At 47.3% G+C, this 26,718-nt stretch overlaps 1 protein-coding gene across 4 annotated transcripts in view; it reads left to right on the top strand.

The window, feature by feature from the left end:
• Hdac4 (histone deacetylase 4) overlaps nt 1-26,718 on the top strand; it is a 262,337-nt gene that overhangs the window by 135,665 nt on the left and 99,954 nt on the right. For all 4 annotated transcript variants that reach the window (XM_055616475.1, XM_055616477.1, XM_055616476.1 and 1 more), the window contains exon 4: nt 20,740-20,981. In XM_055616475.1, the coding sequence (XP_055472450.1) occupies nt 20,740-20,981 (242 nt within the window). The remainder of the gene's footprint in view (nt 1-20,739; nt 20,982-26,718) is intronic.

Genomic DNA, 26,718 nt, shown 5'->3' on the forward strand with positions numbered 1-26,718 from the left:
GGATATGAGGGAGACAGCAGGGTTGAAGGTAGACAGGGATTGGCCTGAAGTACTTGGATGGCGGAGTCGTGTTAATTGACTGTGGTATGTAATGTCAATAGGACCTACCTTGGTCCTATATTGAATGGAACTTCCTGTCAGAGGCATCTGTTCATCTGTTACGGAGAAGCACTGTGAGTCTGAGTCTGAGGTTTCCTGGACAGGTAGAGGGACGTCAGAGCATTCATATGGCACAGAAATGAACCTTGGATGCAAATATGGTTTCACTCAAGGCCACCAAAGAGCCAGTGTTCCCAGTGTATTCTGCAGAAGCTGTCTGCAAGAGGTAGCAGAACATCCTGTTACCAGTTCTCCAAGGGCTATGTCATGAGACTGGGTTGAACCCAAAGACAGTGAGTGCCCACATACAAGGCACCAGGTTCCATAGGTTTCAGAATTTGTTCAGGGCTCAGTTCTGAATAAATGATGACACTGATGACAACTGTTCCCTTGTCACAACAAAGTCCTCCTTCATCTGAGTGCCATGTGTTCTCTGCAGGGTCAGTCTCGCAGGAAGTACCTCAATAGGCACAGGTTAGGAAATAGACTGGCAGGCTAAGTAACTTCCCCAAGGTCACACATTTATCAGGTGTCTGACTCACAGCGAGCTCCCAGGAGAGTTTTCTAGATGCCCACATCTGAACCACCACCACCTGCTGCCCGACACACACCAGATTTCCAGTTGCTTTTTGGATAATTTCTATCTCCAGGGACTCCAGGAAGCTCTTGAAGGATGCTGCATTTCTCTGTGGCCATCTGAAGTCAGGTGAGGTCAAACTGATTTCCCGAAAGCCCAGGTTGAATGCTCCTGCTGCCTTGATTAACAGGTGGTTGCCGGAGGAGGTCCACTACCCCAGCAATGCAGCTCTCAACAATTTAGTCCTATTCCCTCCTTCCACCCAGGACATGAAGCGTCTATTTTTAAATATTTCTGCTGTTTGTGTTGGGTAATAGTGGTTCCTACTGTGGCCCAGCTGTTAAATGAAATGTGTAACCAAGTGTTTGGAGGTTGCTAAGAAGGAAATTCTGAAATTCTGTGTCCTTATGTAATACTGACCTTATGTAATGGGAATGGCAAAGGCAATGCAGTTTTGCGACCCTTCCCAGGCCACTGGGGCTATTTTTAATTTTCCAGGCGTACATTTTTATCCACTGAGTCTAGGGCAATCGGGTTGCTTTCAAAGGTGGTTTGAGATGTGTGCTGCTGTGGGCAGGTCCAGCAGTGTTGTGGGGAGGAACTGTTCTCAGGGCCCTATAAGTCGGCTGCTACCAACTCTGCAGCTGTGATTTTCCGCCTGTGAGAACATGGCTGTGACCAATGGATGAGTCAGTGTTCAATAATAAACCACTGGTTTGGATGTTTATGTATAATTGTGCAGTCTTAGAATTCCTTCCCAGCAACACCTTGTTTATAACGTCATTACAGCCAAATCTCCAGAGCGTGGTTCTGTCCCTTCGTTATTTCTGGAGGTTCTGCTTGTCATTGGTAGAAGCACTCACACATGAAAGTACAGGGCACGTTTGCTGTGTTTTGGTCGGCAAGGCCTGGCAATATATAGTTTCCAGTAAGTGTGCTTATGTGCTTCTCCAGTGCCATCACCCATTGCACCAGGCTTTATCTACAGTTCTTGCTCATATGTACTTTCAGGTCATCTACTTTCATAAGGTGGTTTTCTTCTTGGGGGACATAGAGCAAATCAGAGAATTTTGAGGGTAGTTCTGGTGTAGGCAGGGCTAGGGGAGACCTAACCCTGACTTCATGTTTAGGAGAGCAGCCGGGATGGCTTGTCGTCTCCAGGGGGACGCTTGCTGTTGCAGCATAGAGGGCTTCATGCGTTCAGAGCACTGCCTAGCCCTTGTGAGGCTCTAGTTTCCAGCCCCGCTAGTCTCTTCTTTCCAAATAAAATTACAGTGTCAGGAATGCAAGAGAGGAACACTGAAGCAATCAGTTGTGCCTTTCTTGTAGCACAGTGGTGCCGCTCACACTCAGGGCCAGAGTGGCACTGGGAGCGCTTCAGACAGCCAGTCAGAGCTGTTTGCTCATAGCCCCTGGGAGAGACTGTGTTCTGTCTGAGTCAAATTTGGAACACCCTTATTAGTAAAGCCTTTGTGTTGTTGACAAAAATCCTTGGAAATGACTTGTAAGGACAGTTTTGTTTCTTAGATGTCTACACCATCGTCGGGGCTGAACTTAGGCTTGTTGTCTGGTGAACGTCTTGGAGAACGTGCACTACACGGGGTGTCCCTACCAAAATGACTCTCCACCCACGGGAACTTAAGGTGTGGAGGTGGCTGCTCTTCTGGTTCAAGGGCTTCTGGTGTCAGCAGGCAGGGAAATGTGGATGGGGGACGAAGGGTAGATGTGGGAACACAGAGTGACATGAACAGCCTTGACTGGCAGCCTCTGGTCAGCCAAGGGAGCCCTCAAACCCCTCTCGTGTGCTGGCCTCTCCTCCTCTTCCTATTTATCCTTTTCCTCCTCCTCCTCTTCCTCCTGTTCCTTCTCCTTCATTGCTGGCTTTCAGGGAACAGGCAGGTGTCTGTCCTTTTGTTGGTAGAGCTTTCATAGTTCCTCAGGCTTTCTTAAGAACTCTTTCTGGTGTCTGGAGCCCCTTTGCTTGGTTCCTTTCCTTTCTAACACTGCATGAAGAACTTAATGGTGTCTTTGTGAACTCACTTTATTTTTACCCTTTACTTCCACTGATGTCTGTTCTTGTATATAGTTGTTGTTGTTATAAATGTATAAGACTAGGAGTTGTTTTCTGTGTTCAACTTAATTTCTAAGTCTTCTGATGTGTGTGTCACTTAATTTTTTATAGCTGTTCACATATATTCAGAATATAAGTTTTAGGAGGTTTCCTTTTCCCAGAGTTGCGTTGTTGCTTCTGCTTTGTCCCATTACTGTGGCTCTTCTGCAGCGTATGGAGGAGGCCTGTGGGCTGCACTCTACAATGACCTGTGTGGGTGAGGATTTATTGTTCTAGTAACAGTATATCTAAAGCTGAGTACCTTACAAAGGAGAGAAGTTTGCTTTAAGCTTATAGGTCCTGAGGCTGGGAATCCCAAGAACATGGTGCCTGCCTCTGGCTGGGGCTTCTGCTGCTCCATCCGTCCGAATGCAGAAGAGTACACTCAGTATGGAGAGGTAGAGTGCCTTCTCTCAAGTCAGTTAGTCCAGTCCCAGAGAACAGCTCTGAGCTCTAGGAGGGATCTGACCCTCTGTAAAGGGTGCTGCGCACCCCGCCACCCTTGCTCACACTGGGAACTAATGCCATCATGAGTTTGGAGAGGACAAACCATGCTATGTGTGTTTGGAAGTTTTCTGGGTTCTTTGTGAAATTCATTTTGTCAGTGCTTCATGAAGGCTTGGGGAAGGCATAAATAATGTGGCATAGAACTGGAAACATGGAGGGAGCCCATGGCACCAGTCCTTTGTGTACCTGCTTATCCCAAGTCAAGGGTAAGTTCTCATCTGCTGATGCTGGTTCTGTCGATCCAGTCTTGCTCTTTTGCCCTCCATGTCTTCTGGTGTATCTCCTAAGATGAGCACATTTGCACTAGTTATGTTTTTGTAAAGCTTACACGTGACACTTAAAGACGGGCCCATGGCTTGTTGGTTTTCACCAGTCTGCAGTCCTGGAGATGACTGTTCCAGACTTGGATGGGAGACACCAGCCTCCTATCCTTTTTTTCTGGCCCCTTTTTCCTGCTCTCTCCTCTACCTCTCTGGTAGCATTATATGCCTGGATCCACATAGAGTGAAATAGAACCTTTAGCCATATCCTCAGCCTGTAAGAGCTTAGGCTTGGTGGAGGAATAGCACATGGTACACCTGGAGACAGTGTTTGGATCATTTTCCTTGGAGTTGGTTCTTTTTTCAAACTTGAGTCTTTTCCCAAGTGTGATCTTAAGCAACCAGTATCTTAAACTCTAACAACTGTGGCAGATCATGATCACCAGCTCCCTCCAATGGTAGAGAAAATGGGTAGGGCCTTGTCTCTCTGCCTAGGGTGGACCCTTTTTACCCCTTCCCTAGGCTCAGACCCAGTCCGAAGCTGTGGATTCTGCTGTGCCAGGCTTCAGTGCCCTGATTCAGATCAGCACCCTTGCAGCAGCAGCAAGCCTGGAAGCTGTAGGACAGAAGGTTACTTCTCGTTTAGAAGAGGGAGTGCAGAGCTGATGAAGACTTGCTATCCTGGCACCCTTGCAGCTAGCCCTCTGGCTAGCCAGCTGCTTACTAGCTTTCAGAAGCCTGTGGCTGTGTCTCCGTGCATGATATTTTTCCTGCTGTCCTCAGAATATAGTTTAGGGACGGGTGGGGTTGGTGCCACCAGTGAGTCTTTTATCCAAAGCAGTTCTTTATGTGTGGAGAGCAAAGGCCCTCCTCCACTGTCCAGGAGGCTAGGAGACCAAGGTCCTTTGAACTTGTCCCCTCAGTTTAAGGCATAGGTTGCTGAGACTCCTAGTATCTCCTAGCTTCAAAAGGTGCCTGTTTTCAATCAGCTGTAGCCGTTCCTTTTAGGAACACATGGGTGGAGCTGCATATTGAAGCCTCTGTGGATCAAGCAGCCAGACTGCTCCTGTACATGCCCCCACTGTCCCTTCCAGCTTGCTCCAACATCTCTGAACACTCAGAGTGGCCCTGCTCCAGGCTGATGGCTGGGATGCCAGGCAGAGGAGGGTCAGCAACTCCAAAGAGCAGTCCAGCCTGCAAGACTGATCTCAGCACTCCCATTTTCAAAGCAGTCCCTCACCTCCATTGTCACTCTGGGGCCCAAGCTTCCACTATATAAACCCTTGAGGCCATTTCTCAACCACAGTTTTGGGTCCTAGAACCAACACTAAGCCCTATAGGAGAAGCAAGTGTTTTTCAGTAGCTTTACAATCCTGTAACGCAGTTCGGTGCTTCTGCAGCACTTGGGGTGGTCACAGGTGTAGGTGTAACCGGATCAGCATGGACTGATGCACAGTCTGATGGTGATCAGACCTGCGGTTCCTCCTCTCATCCCTGACGGTCTTCCCTCTGAGCCTCCAGCTATACAGCCTTACACAGTTTGCTTCTGTGCTGGGGCAGTCCTTTGTGCTGGCTAGCTCATTGTCAGCTTGGCGCAGTTGAGTTATTTGGAAAAGGGACTGACTGAGTTGAGAAAATGCCTCCACAATACTGGAGTGATTGATGTGGGAGCACCCAGTTCACTGTGGGTGGTGCTGTCCCTGAGCATGAGGTGGTCCTGGATTATATAAGAAAACAGGTTGAGCAAGCCAGAAGGAACTAGCCAATAAGCAGCACCCCCCACACACACACACACACCCCAATCCTGCCTCGATGTCTGGTTGATGGACTATATAAACTGTGATGAAGAAATAAACCTTTTCCTTCACAAGTTGATTTTGGTCATGCTGTTTTATCACAGCAATAGAAATCCTAACTGAGACAGCTTGGCATGTGTCAGGAGCCTTCAGGGACTGGCCTTCTCATCAGGTCCAATGTATTGGCTTAATCTTTCATGGTAAGGAGCTACTTTACATCTTGCATCCATTCCAGAAATATGAGGATGCTTTCAATACATTCTCCGAAAGTCTTCCATTTCTTTTTCACCTTGAGTCTTGGTACATGTAGGATTCATTGTGGTCTGTAGTGTGAGTAGAGACAGTTATGTTCTCCAGAGAAATAACTGTCCAGGCCAGCATGCTTAATCAGTCTTTTGTCTTTTGCACAGTGATCTCCAGTGGTTCCTGTCAACTTCTTGGGAGTATCTCTGCTGCTTCCCTCAACCCAAAAGCTGTGTTGCTGAGGTTTTTATGGAAAATGCTTTTTCCTAGCATTGTCTTACGCTCACAGTTCTAGTATGGTGACTTCATTTCTGTGTGTCCTCGGCGTGAACTGCTGCTTGTTTTCGCTCTCTTGAGTGAGTCTGTTACCTTCTGGGTAGGCGACTGGGACAAGCTGGCTAATGGCATTGGAGAATTTTGTGGCCGAGGCCATATGACCTTTCCGTCATTTTCACAGTGTCTTTGCCTAGTTCTGTAACTGGGTTTTCTACTCCCTGGTAGGGTGAGTGAGGGCTCCCCACACTTGTATGTCTTTGAAGAATGTCGTTTAAAATGAATGACCACTTGGAGACTTGGCCAGGAATGTCTTGGGAATGATTCTTACGGCAAGTTTTGAAATATTATCTAAGGTTATGATGACAGTATACAATTATTTTGACCAGTTTTCTGTTTGTTTGTTTGTTTGTTTGTTGTATCAACCTTAGAAAGTTGCGGTTTTAGAAATGTGCCTATTTTACAGTCTCTGAAGTGTACCGGTTTAAGTCTCTGTCGTATATGAAGTAACTGTTCTTTTTTTAGTGTCTAATATTTTGGCATGCGTGCATGTATATATGTATAGATGTATGTATTATATAAATTATATAAATTTATATATTATATAAATATGTAAGTAAAAATGTTTGTCAGTGCCTGGAATGTAGCCTGAGCCTCAGTACGTGGCATGCTCACTAACTGCCTCATGCCCTGCTTATCTCTTACCTTTTAATTTGGGACTTTTCTTTATTTTCTGAATCCTTGTTACTGCAAATTTGTCTGCTTCATAGTCATTTCAAAGAACCCATTGTTTTTGTTTTTCAACTTGTTGGTATTAGAAGCATGCAATGAAATGTTTTACTCTTCCTTCATATATTTATCTTGTTTTTGCATTTGTTCTGATATTGTTTAATTTCTTAATATAGCTCTAACTTAAAAATCTGTATTCTCATCGTCAGATATAAAGTTTCTACTTTACTTTTTTTTAAAACACATTTCTCTCTCTCTGTGTGTGTGTGTGTGTGTGTGTGTGTGTGTGTGGACACGCATCACAGCATACTTGGAAGTCAGAAAACATCATGTGGGAGTTGGTTCTTTTCTTCTACTATGTGGTTCTCAGGAATCAAATTCAGGTCATAAGGCTTGGCAGCGAGCGCCAAGGTGACACTGAGCTGTCACCTTCACATGAACATCTGTTTGTTTATTTGTTGTTTCTTTCTCATGGTTGCGTGATGTAGCCCCGGCTGTTCTGGAACTTGATACATAGAAAAAGCTAGCCTTACACTCAGTCATTCTCCTGCCTCTGCCCACCAAGTACCACAATGGCCACCAGGGACCTTCTTTTTCCAATGTCAATATGATACCATTTTCATGCTTAGACAAGAATGACAGCTCTTTTACATCAGATGTTCCCTCAGCATTCGTATGTCTCTGGGGTTACTTAGTTTAAGTTTGCCTCAGTATCTGAGTAACATGCTCACGGTGCCTGGTACATATCACAGTCCCTGGTTAATCTATAGGCCTCCTCTTGTTTTATTACTACCTTGTTTTATTACGTAGTCTGGAGATTTCTCTGCTGGAAGTGGGTGGTCTTGTAGTGGAGTTTGTTCTAGGGCTCCCATCAGCTTGCAGCTTCTTGGTTTCTGTCCACGTATGTCATTGCTGTTTCTGTGGTAGTCTCCACTATAGTGGTAATGTATCAACTGTTCTGTCTTCTGTCTGGATCCCCAGAGGTGAGCCAGTGTCCTGGTTCCTGTGCCCATGGTCACTCAATAGGAAGAGCTCACTTACACATTGGGTGGTGGGGTGGTGGTGGTGGAGGTCACTGGTCTTTGTTTGGGTGGCTCTGTGGGTGCTTTTTGAGACTGTCTCAATGTTGTGTTACACTTTTCCACTTGGTTGTGTTTTCTGTGTCGGTAGGTGTATATCTTCCACTTTGGAAATTTTTAGCCGTTGATTTTTTTCCCCCCTTAACCTTGCCTCTCCAGAGTTCTGGCAGATCCAAGCCCTCACTCTGGAACCTAAATCCCAGGACTGAGACATAATGTTGGCATGCCTCTTCCTGCCATGTGGAATGGCCAAGTGGGAAGACTGAGCATACAGGGAAGGGATGGGCAGATAAGGAAGGAGTGCCTCTCCATGTGGAAGCTTGGGTGTGCTGTGGGACACAGGGACTCCCAGGAAGCTTCAGGCCTCTGAGGTTAGAGGAAGGTGTGCCAAGACTTCCCAGAACACTCAGGGCCTTGGTAGAGCTGCAGAGGAAAGACTTGCATGATCTGTTCCGGAAAGCAAGGACTGATACTCAGCCTGTCACTGTTCCTAGCTGTTGAAAGAGAAGCCAGATCCCTCATGCTGGGCCTGGGCCTGGCCTGGGCAGTGCTCAGCCCCTTTGTGTATACATCAGAGTCATGGGCATTGTTCCTCCCGAGATAGCAAATTCTAAGGGCAGCAATGCTGGCCGATTTCTTTGGTCAACAGCAGTGTCCTGATGCCAAGAGCCCTCTAGGCACTGCCTCTTATTCTAGCTATCTGCCCACTGTCTTCACTCTGTTCTAGAGCCTTCCACAGCATAGCTACCTTCCCAGGGAAACTTGGTGCATTTAGTTTTCTGTTTTTATGAGGTCTGGGCTGTGGCTGGGGTGTTAGGGACCCACTGCTTGAACTTGCTGAGCACATAGCATGTTGGATAGAGGCTGTAGAAGAGCTGGTTTCCTCTGTGTGATGTCTGCGAGTCACAGACTCACAGAGGCTGCTTTACTGTGTACCTCCAGACCACGCGTCTGACTCAGTCAGGAATGTGAAGGTAACCTTCATGCTGCATCTCTTCCCTTCATTTTCCGACACCACAGAGAAGTGCTTTTTTGTTTTGTTTTGTTTTGTTTTGTTTTGTTTTGTTTTGTTTTGTTTTGTTTTGTTTTGTTTTTTTGCCAGCAGGGGTGGCTGTGTGTCAGGTGTGGTAGTGGTAGGTGGACCTGTATTAGTCTCTTTGACCTCAGAACCTAACCAGGGACTAAGGAAGCCCCTCTTCACTTCTCTAGGGTCTCTGATGTCTGATGAAACTGGAGGGCCCAAGTCCTGCTTACATGAAGGGAGGCCGATGAAAACTTTGCTTGTATGTCCCCAGGCTCCTGGTTGCCCCTCACCTGTGTGCTTAGCATGTATCATGTGTAGGCCAAGGAACCTGGCTTAGGGCCAACTGTCTGAGGTGTTCTAAGAAAGGACAGGGTTGTTCCATCTAGGGGCGTGGTGTATGGTCCTGAAGCACAGAGGTGACATGACATGAATTTGGGCCCCCATCTTTATACACTCATCATTATGTAGCTGTCTAGGGTCTCCACCAGGCCACAGAGGAGGACAATGCAACCAGTCCTGATCAGACCTGATAAGCTAGGGTCAGATGGAAGGGGAAGAGGACATGGAGAGAGGCATGGGAGGAGATAAGGGAGGGAGGATGGGATTGGGAGGGGATGCGGGAGAGGGCTACAGCTGGGGTACAAAGTAAATAAACTGTAATTAATAATTAAAAAATAAAAAAAAAGATTTGGACTGCCTCTGGGGGTTCAGAACACTTCTGCTCTTTGCTCTCTTCCTCCCCTAATTTAGGCCTGGCTTTCAGGCAGCCACCATCATACCTATTAAGGAAGGCAATCTCTGGACATTTGGCCCCTTGTGTTGGCCAGCCCCAGGCTGCTCCAGTTTAAGAGCAGCATTAAGGTCAGAGGACACATACTGATGTAACTAGAAAGTAGTAAAGGCACCAAAAGCATGGCCGCTCATTGTGCGTGTGGTCAGACTTCTGGCTTGTGGATAGTATGTGAATGAAAGTTTCCAGTCTGCCTTTGCCTGTTAATTCCTGACCCTTGTGTCAACCTAAGATGGACTGTTAAAAAAGAGGGGTGGAGAATTCTTCCCAGATCTGTTACCATGTTTTCTGCCTCAGGCGGGCTGCCAACAGGGCTTTCTTCTATCCTTGATGCTTTCTGGGCTCTGGATGTTGCCTTGAGCCTTCTCTCGGACAGATCACTGAGCTGGCTGGAGAGCTGACTGCTCCCGCTGGGCACTTCATGTTTGTGGGCTGAACAGTTCCAGTTCTCTTACCTGCATGAGCACACCTGGAGCTAGCTGGATGGCAACTAGCTGTCCTGCAGGCTATGTAGGTTTGCCCTGCCCCTGTTTTTTCTTTCATGAATTCATCTAAACAGAAACAGTCCATACAGAACTCTCTACCCTTCCTGTACTCTCCTGGCTTCTCTTGTTATCTTGGTCACCTCTGTGTGGAGAAGTATTTTCTGGGCTCACTTTGTAGCTAACAGGTGTCAAGAGTACAGAGGTCCAGCATGTACAGTTTTAACATGAGGCCCTATGCTGCCTTTCTCAGTTGTTCCAGAAAGGATGGTGCCTGCCTCAGAGTGTGTGTACTGGTTATGGCTTGGAGCCAGCCCCCTCCACCGGTGCCAGCTCCATGCCCAGCACTTCTCACAGAAGCTCAGTGCTCCTTTGTGGTGGTGAGGTGTCTCTTAATACTCTGATTGACATGATACTGAGTAGTCCCCAGAATCATTAGCCTAGTTTTGAACTCAAACCTGGCTCCAGGGCCCACGACCTGCCAGTGCCCTCCTTGCCATCCCCATGCCAGTGTGTCCTCTTGTATCGCAGTTCCACACTAAAAATCTTGCAGAAAGATCCCCTGTGAGTCAGAAGGCTCCAGCTTTCAGATATGGATGTAGCTACTCTCTGTTACAGGCCTTGTGTTACAGGGATGTCTGTAGGAGGCAGGAGGCTATGGAGGATCACCCCGTTGCGTATGGAAGGCACAAAGCCACAGAGGATCACCTTCTTTGGCAAAAGCTGTCTTGACACAGTGTGTCGGCACTGTCCCTCGTTTGTGGTCTGCTTGAGTGCTTCCTGCCTGGAAAAACCTGTGCTTTAGGAAAGTGGGGCAAGTATACTGGAGGTAGCACTGGTTTAAGGAGAATGATGGGACCCCAGAGCGAGACACACCTGGTGCCAACTGTGGCCTTTTGTTTTCATAGTGAAAATGATATTTCAACGATGCTCCTTTCTACCTCCATCCCCGATGTTCTTGTTTTCCCTGGGGTTGGGTGGGTAGGTAGATGGCTGCTACCTGGGACGGAGAATGCATCTTGTGGTCCTCTAGCTGCAAGCTCTCTAGCCCAGCAGTAATTGAGGATCAGCCTTTGGTTAAGAACAGAATCCAAGTCTCAGGTAAAGGGAGGGACCAGTGGTCAGGCAAGCTGTCCTGCAGGCCCTTCAGTGAGGCACTCAGTCCTGGTGTTTCTGACCCTACCCACCCTGAGAACTGCTGCCCTGGCTGAGCTGTGAGTTCTGGGTCTCCCTGGGCTTTCTTAGGATTCCTGATGCCAGTTGTTTATACTGGGACTTTCTCTGGGTTTGGTGCTCACTGGCTGTGGGTCCACAAGCAACTTACTTAGACAACCAGTTTAACCTTTCCCACTTGTGTGATAAAGCCCAGTTGTACTGACTCCTATGGAGTCTTTATGAATATGAAACAAGCCAGATGTATGGCTTCCAGCAGACTAGCCTACAGGTGGGGTTCCAGGAAGGAAAGGGGCTTCCCATAATATTGGAGACAATAATTTGCATTCCCTCCTAGGAGACAGAAACATGGGGTGAAATAGTGCCTAGAAAAGCATGCTGCCTCTTACTGACTTCCAGAACTGTGCATGGAAAACTCAGCTCAGAGATAACATTTAGCATAAGCTGTGTGAGCCATGTGTGTCTCCTGCCCAGTGCCAAATGGAAAGCCTTTCCATATATGAACCCACAAATACCTTTATTTACATTTTGATTTCAGCTGAAAAGAAAACCATAGAGCATCCTCTGTGACATCATTAGTTTTTTTTTTTTTCAAGCACAGTTTCTATTCTAGTGAATTGCTAACAAATCTCTCTAGCATTTCGTACAAGCATTGCAGTGAGGCAGAGAAAGCTGGTACAGAAGACTTCTGTATGTGTGGATCAAGCCATGCCGCCATGCTGTGCCTACTCCCTACAAAACAGTCTTAGATGTTTGCCTTCGAAAGTGCTTTTGACTTTTCCACTATAACTCCTGCATACATTTGTGCCAGCCCATGTGCCCATTAAATAATTGTAATTCCATTTCAGACATCTCTGGGAAAGAGGATGTTGCTAATAAATCAGATTTTTTTTTTTTTTTTTTTTAGTAGCGTCTAGATAGGGCTCTTCAGTCCTTGTGAGTAATGATCTTAATAAGTTTGGTGCTCGAAGTGCCAAGGCAAGATGGAGTTCAAAACAAGTGTGTGTAATTTCATGCACTTTTGAAATGTACAGGAACGACAATAAGAACATAATATATCACAAGTCCCAACCGATAATAGCACTCACCCCAATAGCCGGAGTCTGATTGCTAAATATGTGACCCCCCCCCCCATGAAGGCCAAGGAAATTGTAAGAGCCAGATCAGGTCATCATGTCCCATGAGATTGGAGCTAGTCTGAAACCTTTGGGCTTCAGAGCTTGGGCCAGCCCCAAGACTCTCTGTGACTGAGAACAGGCCTATTTGACTATCTGTGAGATCTATAACTAAGAGAGAGACTCGTGTCATCAGGATATTGTAAAATGCACCACCCACACTTGAAGAACACTCATCAATTTTAAAACTTGGCAAAAAAAAAAAAAAAGTCAAGCGCTTGTCCTGCCTTTCCTATAAAACCCTCTTGTCAGAGTAACAAGACAAAGAGAACCTAGTGAATACGCGGAGAAGCAACTACGGAACCAGAAGGGGGCTATTGGCAACAGGCATGGTTAGCTACTAACACCCACCTGGGCTGTCTCAGCCAGTTGACACTCACTTGCCTAGCTTCCCAGGCTCAAGAAGGAAAATCAAGCCAAATCTGCCAGGCCCTAGGAACATACCCCAGTTGAAAGAAAGCCAGGACAGGGAGTTTATTGATCCAGACAAGCATCATCAGTAGAGCTCCAGGGATGTAGCCAGAGAGGGGAGGGGAGGGAGAAGGAGGAGTTTCCCTTCACATGTGCTGACAGTGGCTTTGGGAGATAGAGTTTTCTGGCAATGCTTGACCTTACTGGGTCCTGATTTAAACAGTATAAGATTCATTGTTTAGACAATGAAGGGTATGGTGACTTTTTGGTCACTTGATAACATGGGATTTTTACTAACTTGCCTGGATATGCTGCCAGTATCATATTGTTCTATTAGAATATTCCAGAGACGTTTGTTGGCTGTGCATGGATAAAATGGTGTGAAGGAGGAGATGTAGATAGATTTATGGAAGGTATGGAAGGAGCCAGGTGAGAAGTCCATTGCCTAGTTTTCTCTGCCTTGTGTACTTTGAAAAACCAGCTATTTATTTTGTGTCAGCTCTCGTCTTCCACCATGTGGGCTCTGGGCTGGAACTTGGGCCTTCACATCTACCAACTAGACTGTCTCACTGGCCTTGCTTTGTGTACTTCTGAAGTTGTCCCCTAAACACTTAAAAATGAACATCCAACAAAGGGTCATGAGCCAGCAAAGGTGAGAGGGTCACACGGTCCACATCCTGGAGGGTGGAGAGTGAGTCTGTGAAACCTCTGCTTAACCAACAGACCCAACAAAGCCCCATCCCTCTTCAGAACACTGAGAGTGACTGGGTGTTGCCACAGAGTGCCTTTCCCTCAGGAAAAGGAGTGAGAGCAATCAGTCTGCTGGTGTGGAGGCAGAAGAACCCCACTCTTTGCTGTGCTGCATAGCTCTGTTTCCCTTCTAAAGGTGTCTAATTAAAGGTTTGTTTGCTATAGACTATGACCCAAGGGTCCTCTGCCTGGGTCACTGGATGTGTAACTAGAACAGGGGCCAGGGTCACTATATTCATGATAAGTGTCAGGTCCTTCCAAGGCCCAGCCTTCATTCTTCAGGCCTGAAGTAGAGACAGTCTTCTCTGGAGAGAGAAGGTGGCCATGAGCACCAAGCTGGGGGTCTCTCTAACTGATGTCCTCAGTGTGAGAGTCTACTCCGTTCTGTCCCACCTGAGACAGGTGGTCCCAGGCCAGACGGAGAAGCAGGGACTGCAGAGCAAATTCCTCCTCCTATGATTTACTGGAGCTGTTCTATACCCCAGTGGCCATGGATCTGTGCAGCACAAACACTAAAGAGCTATTGTTCTTTGAATGGGCTGTGTGGTTTGTCAAAATAGGAGAAATAATGACAGACTCCAAAAGATAGGGATATACGTTTACGGAATCCCATTGGGTAATAATTTTTTTTTTTTTTAAAGGAAGATAGGAGTAAATGGAAAAGAAAGCTAGAGGATTGTTTCAGGGGACTCACTGTCACAAATTTGAAGTTTCAGAAGAGGAAAAGGTGGTGTCAGTTGATCCAGAACGACCCTGAAATACCTATGAGAAGTATCCCTCCTCTGGAGTGCAGGACTCAGCACTGAGGGACCAGTGAGGTCTACACACAGAATATGGAACTTGAGAACAGGGAGCCCAGGCAGGTGGTCACAGGGCATCAGGAGAAAAAGTCATGGGACAGGGTCCAGATTCAGTGACTTCCTGTTGTCAGCGACAGACTCAGCAGCAAGAAGTGCTTTCCCATTTCTGAAGTCGTGGTCTTCAGTCTGGAGGGCTGTCCACAGCCAAGGGAATAGGCTGCGTCACTGGTGCAGGCGCACCTCTCCTTCCTTCTTTCCAAGTCGGGTTGGGCCTGAGCTCCTGCAGAATGAATTAACCTAGAACAACAAGTGTAACAAAGGTCATGGGAGAATTCTGTGGGGCTTAGGCCAGAAGTTCAGGAAGACATATCTGGCTAGGAGACCGGGATGCCTTGTCCACGTGGGAGCAGGTGGACTTTTAACACAGGCATTTCTGTGGCTGGCTAGCTGACGTTGCTCTTTTGCAGACCAAATACCCAGCTGAGCCCATTTAGACATGTTTTGACCCACATCACTCTTCCTGCTCCTTGTCCTGCTACCCCAGTTGCCTGAGGACATTGCTTTCTCTCCCTTTCTCAGAGGCGGCTCAGTAACACCTGAGTCCTAGAGTGGCCATGTTGCAGGGAGAAGAGTGGTACTAAGCAGCTTGCTTCCAAGATGGTGGGAAGTCTGTGCGAGTGCCTACCAGTCGCAGTGCTGGGTACTACCTGCTACTTGGCATCACACATATACTTGCCCTGGGTAGGCTCTGGCCATCTGTTCCAGAAGTTTGGGCTCCAGAGACCTCTCTACCTTAGCCTGTCACCTGCCATTATGCTTCCTTCATGTCCACTGCCTTTATTCTGACCAGAGAGGTAATACACCTTCAGGGTTGCCCGTGTCACAGAGAAGCAAGAGAAAGTTTAGTGCGGCCCAAATGTGTTTTCTTTGGGTAAGTGCATGGGGTTCCCAGGGACTCAGTGAGACAGAATCTGACGTTAAGGTGGCATGTTATCTATGCACCTTCTTGTCCTTTATTTTATGATTGTGTCCTTGGTTGTGGATGACAGGCCACACCGCAAGATTCAAGTTTGCATAGCCAGTGTTGTCATCTCCTTCCTCCCACTCCTGCTCTCCCCCTACCCCTATACAGGCAAATGTCAGCAAGAGGAAACCATAGTTGCATGGTTGAAACATCTATTATTTTCCCTGGAGCTGAATGAGTTATTCTTTATTGAGGCGACCCTCGACTCTCATATGTTTCCTGAACAGTGCTGCTTTCATTCCGTGTCTGTGTGATGGCGTGAAGTGGTGTCAGGGAGAGAGGAGTGACCCACGTAATGGAAAGCAGGATCTGGGAGGGAGAGCTGGAGGCTTTTCCTGTAGGAGGCCTTGCTCCCAGCAGACCTGCTATTCTCCTTGGAGCACTGAATGTAGTCTTTGTGTCCTCACTGACGTCATAGGCCCAATTGTATTGATAAGCTTTTCAAAGCACAGCCTATGGGGGAGTTTTCAACCCCTCCATAGAATATTCCTGAGCATACAGGCGTTTTTGTTTTGATGCTGCGCTCTTTAATAAGAGAGGATTTCGTTTTCTTCTCCTGGAGCCCTAGGTCAAAAGCACCAGCAGCCTCTGTTGGGAACTTGTGGCATTTCCAGTGATTTTGATACAGAAATAGCACAAGTCATTCTTGACGTGGCTGCCAGTGCCATGCTCTCATTAGTGAATGGGGACCATGGCTTCAGTCTCTGCCGATGGTACTTGACCAAGGCTATAGCCACGCTCTTGGCCTCCTGATGATGGCAATGGGGCTGGGGAGGCCATGTTCTTAGGAGTCCTTGGCCAAGTCTCTTTGCCTGTGTGGATTCCAGGCCTCATTTTGTGTCTGCCAAGGTGGCCTTACTTGAGAGGGGGCAACAACAGGAGCAGGTTATGGGGTGTGAGCCACAGGCAAGAGCGAGCCTTTGATCTCATCCTGATCTCAACTTCGGTAGCCAAGAGTGGAGATCTCATTAGTACTCGAGGACACAGGCCAAGGTAGTCGTTCTATCCCTCCCTAACACTTGTGACAAGGAAATGCTCTTGGAGCTCACTGGCAGACTTCACTGAAGGACCAGTCCTGGCACCCAGCACCTCCCTCTGCTTTCATGTAGAACTGAGCCCACTGTGGACTAGAAGAGGGGTCTCAGTGGACTGTAACATGGGTCTTGATTGCTCTGTGGTGCTTGAGCTGTGAGAATGATGCCCTTCAACCCTCTGGAGACCTGTAGTCCACACAGAGCACAGAACAGGAGGGCTTGGAACTAGCCCTGCCCTTGGCTGCTTCTTCAGCTGTTGGGCCCCTGGAAGTTAGGAAGTGGGGACTGGCCACCATGCATTTCGTGTATAGAGTAATGGAGAAGGAGACCTGGGGACAATCCTGACCCTTGGCTTGGATGGCACTCACATAGGAAGTTCAGATTCTTGCGGGACAGGGAGTCAGGGTAATGCCTGAGTGAGAGGGGGCAACAGTCTTGTATTTGTTCATCATGCATGAGGAGTATGGTAACACTCCACTCACCTTTCAGTCTGGCTTACAGTTTAAGGATCGTTACGAGTACCCGAGGTCACAGCTTCAAATACAGCTTTAAAAAGATGCCACAGGAACTAAAACAGTAAGTTGAACAACTGAGCGAAGATGCAGCAGAACTCAAATCAAGCAACACGTTCTGCCCCATGCTGTCCTCAGCTTTAGTTTGTTAACATAAACCTGTGTTCAGTGCACGGCCAGTGCCTTCACAGGGTCCACTCCCCTGTTCTTCAAAGAGTAAACACATTTGCTCACACGTGCTGGCTGTTGGTCAGAGAACCGGATAACCCTTTTACATGCCTCGGTGGGGTGCTAGCCAGCCTTGACCTGTCATCCAGGAGCTGTGCTGCCTGTGTTGCAATAAGAAGAATGTCAGTGCTGTACAATTGGCCTCTGACTTAAGAAAGAGCTTCAGTTGTTACCACATTCATTTTAGCATCCTTTGGACCAAATGTGAATGCGGTTTCCTTATAACAGGCTCTCAGACCAGCCTCAGAACCAGGGAAGTGCTACTATGGAAATTGCCCCACCTGACTGTCACTCCAGCCTTCCACTGAGGAGGAGCTGCTTAGCAGCCCAGTCTTGCCACTGCTTAGAGCTGCCCATCCTACCCCCAGCTGCCCTCTGCACACCATACTTCCCCTGCTAATCCCTAAGCCTTCAGTACTCCATCAGCTGTGCCCACGGGGGCCAGAGGAAGGTATTGGATCCCTTGAAGCTGGAGTTATAGACAGTTGTGAGCTACTAAGCATGGTGCTGGGAACTGAACTCTGGTTTTTTGGAAGAGTAGCAAATGCATTTAACCTTTGAGCCATCTCTCTAGGTCTGCTATCCCTGTTGCCAGTATATGGCTACGTTAGCAGAAATGATTGGCCTATCGTGTTCTTAAAGTTAACCAGAGTGGCCCTTTTAAAGGTTGTGTGTTTGGTGTCTTAAACAGCTGCTAGGCAGTCCTAATGGTAAAATTAGGACTGGGCAGATGGCATGATCTTGTGCCCCGCATCTTTGATACAGCCTTGTTAATATATAGACCATAAGTTATGTCAGCAAAATTATAGCAGCAGTCACAGCTGCCCCTCCCCCAGGGCCAAGTGAGGTAAAACACAGGAAAAGACAGCTTGTGAGCTGTGAGACAGTGCAATGCTTTTATTTATTCTTAATGCATTTTTATTTCAGCTAAACTAGCACCGTTTAACTAACAGTGCTAGTTTATATTTATATTTAACACCAAGAATATAAAATTGTTTTTTTGATTGATTATAGGATAGTTTCAGCCCTAATCAACTTGTGTTCTAAAAGAAGGTGTCCACAGACTAAGCCCAGCAGGTACCGTATGCGTCTATAACTGGGAAAGATGATGTAACGTACCCCAGAGAATCAGAGGCAGACTAACTAGCTTGAGTAAGTCTCATTTAAGCAGGAGATTGACAGGGTAAAGTCAATGTCTGTAAGTTAAAAATGAGGGGTGTAGGGAGGAAGGCAGGTAAAACCCCAGCACGTGGCAGCTACTGTTACTTAGTTCCAGGTGGACAGCACAGCCCAGCCCCCTGAGCACCGAGGAAGGAACTCGTGCTGGGGCTCCTTCAGGAAGTCTTCCCCTTTCTAAACTGAGATTGCTCAGTTTAGTTCCTTACCCTCTATAATGTCTTATTCTTAAACCATGGAAATAGTTATTCTCTAAAGCCAGCATTATTTATCATTTTCCATCTTGTTTCAATTTGTAATAAAACACATCAAAAAGGACAAAAAGGAAAGGAAAATAATCAGTCCTTTTTCCTGTATGTGAGAGAGAACATACACCCTGCCCATGGAACAAGCATAGATCAAGTTAAAATGCATCTAGTACAAGCTGAACTAAGGTACAGAAGGGGTCAGCCACCCCGTAAGCAGCCAGAACCTCTCCTCACTGATGCCAAGGAGCAGAAGTTTTGGCTGATCTTCACAGGGTGTGGTAGAAGAGGTTAGGTCATGGGCCACAGTAGGGTTTTGTTGGATATGAAGATCCAGTTGCCTTTAAGTTTCTCAGTGTCCCAGTGTCTGGGCAGGCTGTTGGCTTTGGGTTCTGTCTGTTCTTAACCTCTGTCATTCCAGTCCTGGGGGATTCAGTGGAGACCCACAGGAACCAAATCAGAAGTCATGGTGCTACCAGAACCTGTTGCTCAGAAGACCGTGACTTTCATAAGCGAACCAAGAGAGTCTGCAATATGGCCACACCCTTCCCTTTCTGATCCTATCCTGGACTCTTCTCCGGGAAAGCTGTATCTTGAGGCAGAACCCCAGGATTCTGGTGACTGTTAGATCTCTTCCCAGCCTTACCCTAGAGGGAACAAGGCAGAGTCCTGGGACCAAGGATGCAGTGATTTGGCAACTGAGGCCAGCTTTGGGATTTGGTGTTTGGGAGTGGCCACAGGAATGCCAGAGACCAAGAGCAATAAGTACCTTTCCTACTGTAGTCTGTGTGTGTGCTCAAGATTGTCAGTTACAGTTTACTCAAGAAGAGGGTAAGGGGAGTTCTTAGTCCAAGACCACCGTGCATCTATAAGTAGAAAACTGTAAGGTTTTAACTAGAAGCAGGGATACAGGATAACCACTATTAGAGAGGACTCTGGTCAAGTACATAAGGTGCCGACATGAGGGCCAGAGGCTGGATATAAGGCATCTACCGCCAGTGTCGTCCTCGAACGTCCCACTAAACGTGAGTCCCTTCCAGTAGGCAGTGTTCTTGCCTCCTTCCCTTGGGGTCAGTGCTTGTGTACGGCAGATAAAGCACTGTGACCTGGGCAGTGGGGAGGGGCTTTCTGGAGGGAGCGTCTACAGGGCTCTTGCCCTGACCCTGTGAAGGCCTGCACAGCTGCCTCTTGACAGGCGCTGTCGAGATTGTGGCAGGAGTCGGGCTTCTTCATCAAGTTGGTAATTTATTCTTTTATTGTTTATTGTGTTTTAAAAGTTTTGTGTGCATGCATATGTGCATTTGAGGGGGAGTGGTTAGGTCATGCATACTGTGACACACATGTAAAAGCTAGAGGAAGACTTTCAGGAGTTGGGTCTCTACTTCCACTGTGTGAGCCCTGGGAATTGAACTCACACTGTTAGACATGGTAGCAGGTACCTTTACTCACACTGAGCTATCTCTCTGGCCCTGTGCTGATAATTTAAAACTTACCTTTCTCCCACATTTTTTCTCTCACTTTAATTTGGAATCAGTTTTGTATCGAGACTGACCCAGCTTCTGTTTTAAATCAGAGCCACGGTGGCCTCTCCTTGGCAGAACATGGGCAGTGTGAGTGCAGAAGCCACCCTGATGAACACTCTTGCTGCCCGCCAGGAGCTCACTTTATTGGCTGCAGTGGGTTGGGTAAACATGTTTTTCAAGAGGGTGCTCATTTTACCATGGCAACAGGCTCTCCGCTTGAGTGTCTATCTGGACCACTTCTATGGCACACACTGTTCTTGAGGCTCATACATAGCTCTGCAGTGGCTTCATTCAGAGAAGGGGCAGAAGCAAAGTACAGATGGTTTGCCCATCCAAATACTGGCACTTGGCTCTTCACATGGCTAAGCGGAGCTTTTTACTGTAGTTTCCCTTTATTGATGTTTCAGTATGACGTTAGATGGGCGTTCGGGTGTGTAGTGGGGTCCTTTGAGATTAGGCCCTCCTGCTTTGTCAGAGGGTGGGGAGTAAGAACTCAGTGTCTCCTGGACAGATCTGCGACTGCCGTGAGATTTTTGTGCTTAACAACAGAGCCCCGGCAATCTGGAACCTTGAGCCTGTTAGGTCGTTGGCCAAGGAACACCAGATGCCCTCTGGGCCATGATAGTTGTCTGCTAGGCTTTACAGGAAAGAAGGGACCCAGACCTTGAGACTAGCCTTGCTGCCACATTAGTCCACTCTTGTGTGTGCTCTCTCCACAGTGGATGTGACTGCAGCGCTGCCTCTGCAAGTGGCCCCTGCAGCGGTACCCATGGATCTGCGCCTGGACCATCCGTTCTCGCTGCCTTTGGAACCCGCACTTCGGGAGCAGCAGCTGCAGCAGGAACTTCTAGCACTGAAACAGAAGCAGCAGATCCAGCGACAGATTCTCATTGCAGAGTTCCAGCGGCAGCACGAGCAGCTGTCCCGGCAGCATGAGGCGCAGCTACATGAACATATCAAGGTGAGTAGCAGCCTTGGGCTCTGTGTCATATGCTCTTCTGTCCAGAGTCCATTTACCTGTGGAGTGCTAAGACATGTGAACCAGGTACCCTCTGGGTGACAACTGCTTCTTCTTCCTCATGGTTGGTGTGTGTGATTTCATCGAGTGTTGAGGTATGGACAGGCGACAGCTGCTTTTTCTTGTGCCCAGGATGGTCATCATCCATCTGGTGTTTAGTCTCATGGACCAGATAAATTCTGGGTGACACCTGCTCCTTCTGTCCCCAGGATTGGCATCATCCATGGAATGCTAAGACTTGTGAACCAGATACCCTCTGGGTGGCACATGATTCCTTCTGTCCCCAAGGCCCAGTCTTATCCACAGAGTGTCAAGACCCAGGAACCAGGTGACCATCATTGTAAGGCTGCTGCAAATGTCCTAGGCCTTATGGGTCCAGAAGAGGGGATAGAACCTCGTGGTGTAGAAGTTGCCTTCTGAAAGTGGATACACATGTAGAAAGATGGCCAACAGGAAGACAGGCCGAAAAGTAACAGACACCTCAGAGGACTCAGGGTTCATTGTGGTTTTCCTTAGATTTTCTCACTGACTTTTCATAAATGACCCTTCCCCCCAAAGAAAAACAAAACAAAACAAACAAACAAAAAAAAAAAAAAAACAGGAAAAAAGCCTGTTTAACAAAGACTGTTTTAATGCCTATTAATACTCTATAGCTATTTAATCTGATGCCAGAATTTCAAATTAAGAAGATTGGAAAGAAACATACAGGGGTGACATGTGGATGTTAAATGGTGAGTCTGGCAGTGCAGGAGTATCTCTGCTGAGAACCATGTTGAGCCATACTCTCCAGTGGAAACTACATTTTGCAGTAGTCACATTAAAGCAAAAAGCCTTCTCTGTCTAACAAAATCACCCCAAAACATCATAGCTTCGGTACAGACAATATTTTTTTGCAGGTAAGGAATTGAGGAGCAGGTATTGGGTTCTGATTCTCATGTAATTGCCCTGTGTTGGTCCAGATTCTCTCCTCTGAGGCCTAACTAGGCTTGGAATGGAGGTTGTAAGGTCAGATATCTATGTCCTCATGCAGGGCCTGCTCACTGCATAGCAACAGCTTTGCCAGAACCACCTTGCCTACCCAAGAGAACAGGACCAAGATGGATTCCCAGCATCTAAGACCCCTGGGCCTGGATTGGTGCTAACAGCTCTGCAATACTGCCATCACCAGAACAGTCTCATAAGCCGTGGGAGGGTCCTGGGCAGTGACTTCTGTCTGTAGGCCATGCTGTGGCTTGCTGAGGAGGCTGGACAGACCCTTCCCTGGTTCAGATAGCACATTACAGAGCCCCGCTTGCCCTGGTGAACAGGCTGTCTAGGAATGTGTGTGCTGAGAACATGTACTGTTTAGGCATTGTGGGAAGAGAGGCTCTAAAAGCCTCACCCTGGGCTCTGAGAGCTGTCTGTAAGGCGGCTGGGGTCTTTGGTATTTTGATGGTTGCTCTGATAATTGTCCTGGGATGTGGGACTTTCGCTGCCACTACTGCTGCTGCTCTGTGCTCTTGGTTTTGGGGTGTGCTGAGAAAGGATTGACTCTGTCAGCACCAGACTCTTCATACTTCCTCTCCTACCTGATAGGAGAGACCAACACCAGGCCTAGGAAAGACAGCCCTGCTGACAACAGTTGTCCAGTGCTCTGTTGTGGATGGCTAGGCATACTTCCCTGTTTTCCAGGACTAGGAGTTGGGTGTCTCAGACTGGCCTCAGGTAGGGACCATGTGCCCACTGGAAAACAGTATAAGTCATTTCAGATAATGGCACCCAGTGGTCCTGATGTGCCAGCTGAAAAAGTGCCGCCTCACCAGGCTGCTTGTCTTATTCTCTGCATGACCTGTAGCCTCACACATCTGTGACTATTAAAAAACAATTTAAAGCCAGGGTCTTAGCTTTCTCACGTTCTGTGTAGCCAGCTCACAGCTCCTCCATGGCAGCTTCCTGACCCTTCTCACTGTTGGTTTTTAGAAGTTTATGGTCTGTCCTCCCTCTGTGCTTCCAGATCTTGATGCTGCATTGCATCTCTGATCAGGCCTGTAGGACTGCCTCTGTCCTGTAACCTGTGAGCTTTCGGCTGTGCTTTGGAAATCCACTTTCAGAGGCTGGTTCTGTAGCCAGGTTTCTGGGCCTAAGTCCTTCTCTGAAAGCTGGCCCAGTACACAGGGAAGCTATGCCAGGGATACACCTAGGCTAATTCCAGGCCAGAAGCTGTCTCCAACCCTAAAGCAAGCAGTAGAGTGAGCCCAGTGTCCTGTGACACAGGTTCAGGGAGGTGGGCCTCTGCTGGACACAACCTAACTGTCCTGGCTACCTCAGAACTAGCCACACCAGTGTGTGTACTGGCTTTCCTCAAGACTCTATGTGGACCCTGGCCAAAGACAGACTTGGGGATGCTGCTGAGTTACAGGTGACCTGTCCCTGCCATTGAACATTTCTCTCCGCTGCTGCTTATACACACCAGCCCTGCCAGCAGCATGTAGCACACAGAAAGACAGGGCTGGATGTACAGTGGGAGGCTCTAGCAGGTGTAGTGAAGAGTAACTTTGTGTCCTTGTTCTGTCAATTGACTAGATGTTCCCATGGTTTAGACAATGGGAGGCTCAGAAATAAATCTCCCTGCCTCCGTGAGTTTTCAGGGCTGTAGCAAGAAGCAAAAAGACTTCCCTTGAGTTTTGGTCCCATCAGCCAGAGTGTTCTTTCCTGACCAGTCCTTGCTTAGCACCCACACATCTGGTGTCAGTCCAGGTGAGTTCCTAGGATCGTGCTCCTCTACGCTACAGTTCTAGACCCATCTAGGAGAGACGCCATAGGCCCAGAAACCCAGCTGCAGAGCTGGCCTCTGAGACAGAACCCCAGAATCATAGAAAGTCAGGGTTACATTTTCCTTTGTGTTTTAATCATTTTTTCATTAAAATTGGAACCATAAAGCCTTCAGACTGTTTAATTGTGTCATTGCATCAGCAGTCTTTTGTTTTGATGGTTTAAACTTTCTTTATGCCATCATATTGTTAATGACACTTGGCAGTGATGTTTGTCAGACAGATTTCTTGAACACACAATCTAATTAGTGTCATTAAATCATCAGTGAATTTGAATAGAATTTATAATTGGAACAGGAGTTGTTTTTAAAGTAAAACTTGAGTTGTTAATTTGGGGTAAACAAGGTCTTTCCAGGGGTTGTAATTCCCAGAATCACCCTATCCCAGCTGCAGGCCCAGCTCCTCTGCTCATTTCCCTGTAGCATTAATTTCTCGCCAGCCTGAAGGGTTGGGGTGCAGGCTGAATGGGGAGGTGGTGCTGTCTCATTAGCTGAAATCAGTCCTACAGAGGCTGTGTCTGTTTCAGACCAGGTGCCATGGAAGATGAAGACAGTGGCCCAGAGTACCCACCCTGGGGGTTTGTGGTATTGTTTTAGTGTTTAGAAGCACTGTTTTTCACCAAGTGAATACACCCTCTTAGTGTTTCTACTTGAAAAGTAGCGTGGGGTTAGCAGATAGCAGAGGACCCTGCCTGTTTCCTCACAAAGGCTTCAGACCCCAGAGCTGACCTGGGGCAATCACGGTCAGCCTTGTCCTCCATGAGGACTTGGTACAGCAGGCTCCTTCTCTGGGGGAAGGTTGTTCACTCACTCCATCCTGACTACAAATGTGTGCCCTGCTCCTTCTGAGCCTGGCATGCCTCACCTGTCCTTTTGAATAAAGAATTAAATGTTTAATTATTGTCATGCATGCACTGTTCTGCTGAGCCCTGGAATTCATAGTTTTCTGTTATTGAGTTTCCTATATAAATCCAGTCCCCCAACCTGAGGGGCCAATGGCCAGTCTAAAATGAGTGACATAGAAACTGATTTTCCAAGATGAACTTATTCAGAAATTTCCAGGGTATGCAACCCATGAAAGAGATAGATGTAAACTGAGAGGCTGGGCGGGAGGCAACTGAAAGATTGAGAGAGAGAGCATCCATTCTTCTATGATACTAGACCCTTGGGCACAAGGGGGTTGTTGTGGGGCTTGTGCTACAATGTGTTAGCCAGCTGTCCAAAACAAGAGGCAGTGGCCAACACTTAGAGCCCAAGAGGCAGGACCAGGGACACTCCAGGCCATCTGTTCTTACTTCATTTCCCCCACTATCCTCTCCCACATTCCCTTCATGTCTTAGTCAGGGCTCCTGTTGCTATGGTGAAACACCATGACCAAAAGCAAGCTGGGGAGGAAAGGGTTTATTTGGCCTATGCTTCCACATCCATAGTCTGTCCCTGAAGGAGGCCAGGACAGGGACCTGGAGGGAGGAGCTGATGCAGAAGCCATGGAGGAGTGAGTGATGCTTACTGGCTTGCTCCCCTGGCTCGTTCAGCCTCCATTCTTATAGACCCAGGAGCACTAGCCCCAGGGTGGACCCCACATCCCCCATCAATCACTCATGAAGAAAATGTCACAGGCTTGCTACAGCCCAGTCTTACAGAAATATTTCTGTAGTTGGGGTTCCCTGCTCTCAGATGTCTCTAACCTGTGTAAAGTTGATAGAGAGTCAGTACACTGTACACCCACAACTGCCGGTGTACTCAGCCGTCTCTGTGTGCCTCATGCCTGTCTTATTTTTTCTATGATTTTTGTGTTGTTTTCAGTTGCAGTGCTGGTCTTTTCTTATAGGTGTAGGAGTGCTCTTTATGAATAACGGACATTGTTCCAGCCTCCACTCTTCATTCTCACTTGACACAGAGTAGTTACCCACTTTTCTTATCATGAAATAAATGTTCTTTCTGAACAGATTAAACATGAGGCCTCTGTTCCTTCTCATGTGCATTTTTACATGTCTGTGTCTTTAGCTTTCGACATCCTTAATGCTGGCATCATGCAGCTCTGGCAGTACCCACATAGACGATAGACTGACTGTCCGTCTTCCCACACCTTGTTTCTCTACAAAGAACTTCCTTGGCTTGTCTGGCTTGTTTCTATTCCCAGATGAACTTCACAACCATTCTCGTGAAGTCTTCTGTGATTATTCCATGAATTACATGAGATTGTGGGGTAACAGCCTTTCTAGTATTGAATTTGTACTCAAGAAACATTGTTTATTCAGGTTTCTACCCTAGTAAATCCTGTTTTTCACATGAAACATATAATACATGCAAATGTTTAATCTGGGATAATTTTTTTATTTTTATTATAGTTTATTCACTTTTTTTGGTTTTGTTTTTAGTTTATTCACTTTGTATCCCACCTGTAGCCTCCTCCCTCTTCCCCTCTCAATTCCACCCTCCCTCCCTTCTCTCCTCCCATTCCCTTCTCCCAGTCCACTGATAGGGGAAGGTCCTCCCCCCATCCATCTGATCCTGGTCTGTCAGGTCTCATAGGAGTGGCTGCATTGTCTTCCTCTGTGGCCTTGGCAAGGCTGCACCCCCCCCCTCAGGGGGAGGTGATTAAAGAGCAGGCCAATCAGTTCATGTCAGAGACAGCCTCTGTTCCCATTACTATGGAACCCACTTGGACACTGAACTGCCATGAGCTACATCTGTGCAGGGATTCTAGGTTGTCTCTATGAATGGTCCTTGGTTGGAGTATCAGTCTCGGAAAACACCCCTGTTGTTGTTGTTGTTGTTGTTGTTGTTGTTGTTGTTGTTGTTGTTCTTCTTCTTCTTCTTCTTATTATTATTATTATTATTATTATTATTATTATTATTATTATTATT

Source organism: Psammomys obesus, unplaced genomic scaffold (genome assembly GCF_907164565.1).
Source record: "Psammomys obesus unplaced genomic scaffold, mPsaObe1.curated_primary_1811, whole genome shotgun sequence".
NCBI classification, from domain to species: domain Eukaryota; kingdom Metazoa; phylum Chordata; class Mammalia; order Rodentia; family Muridae; genus Psammomys; species Psammomys obesus.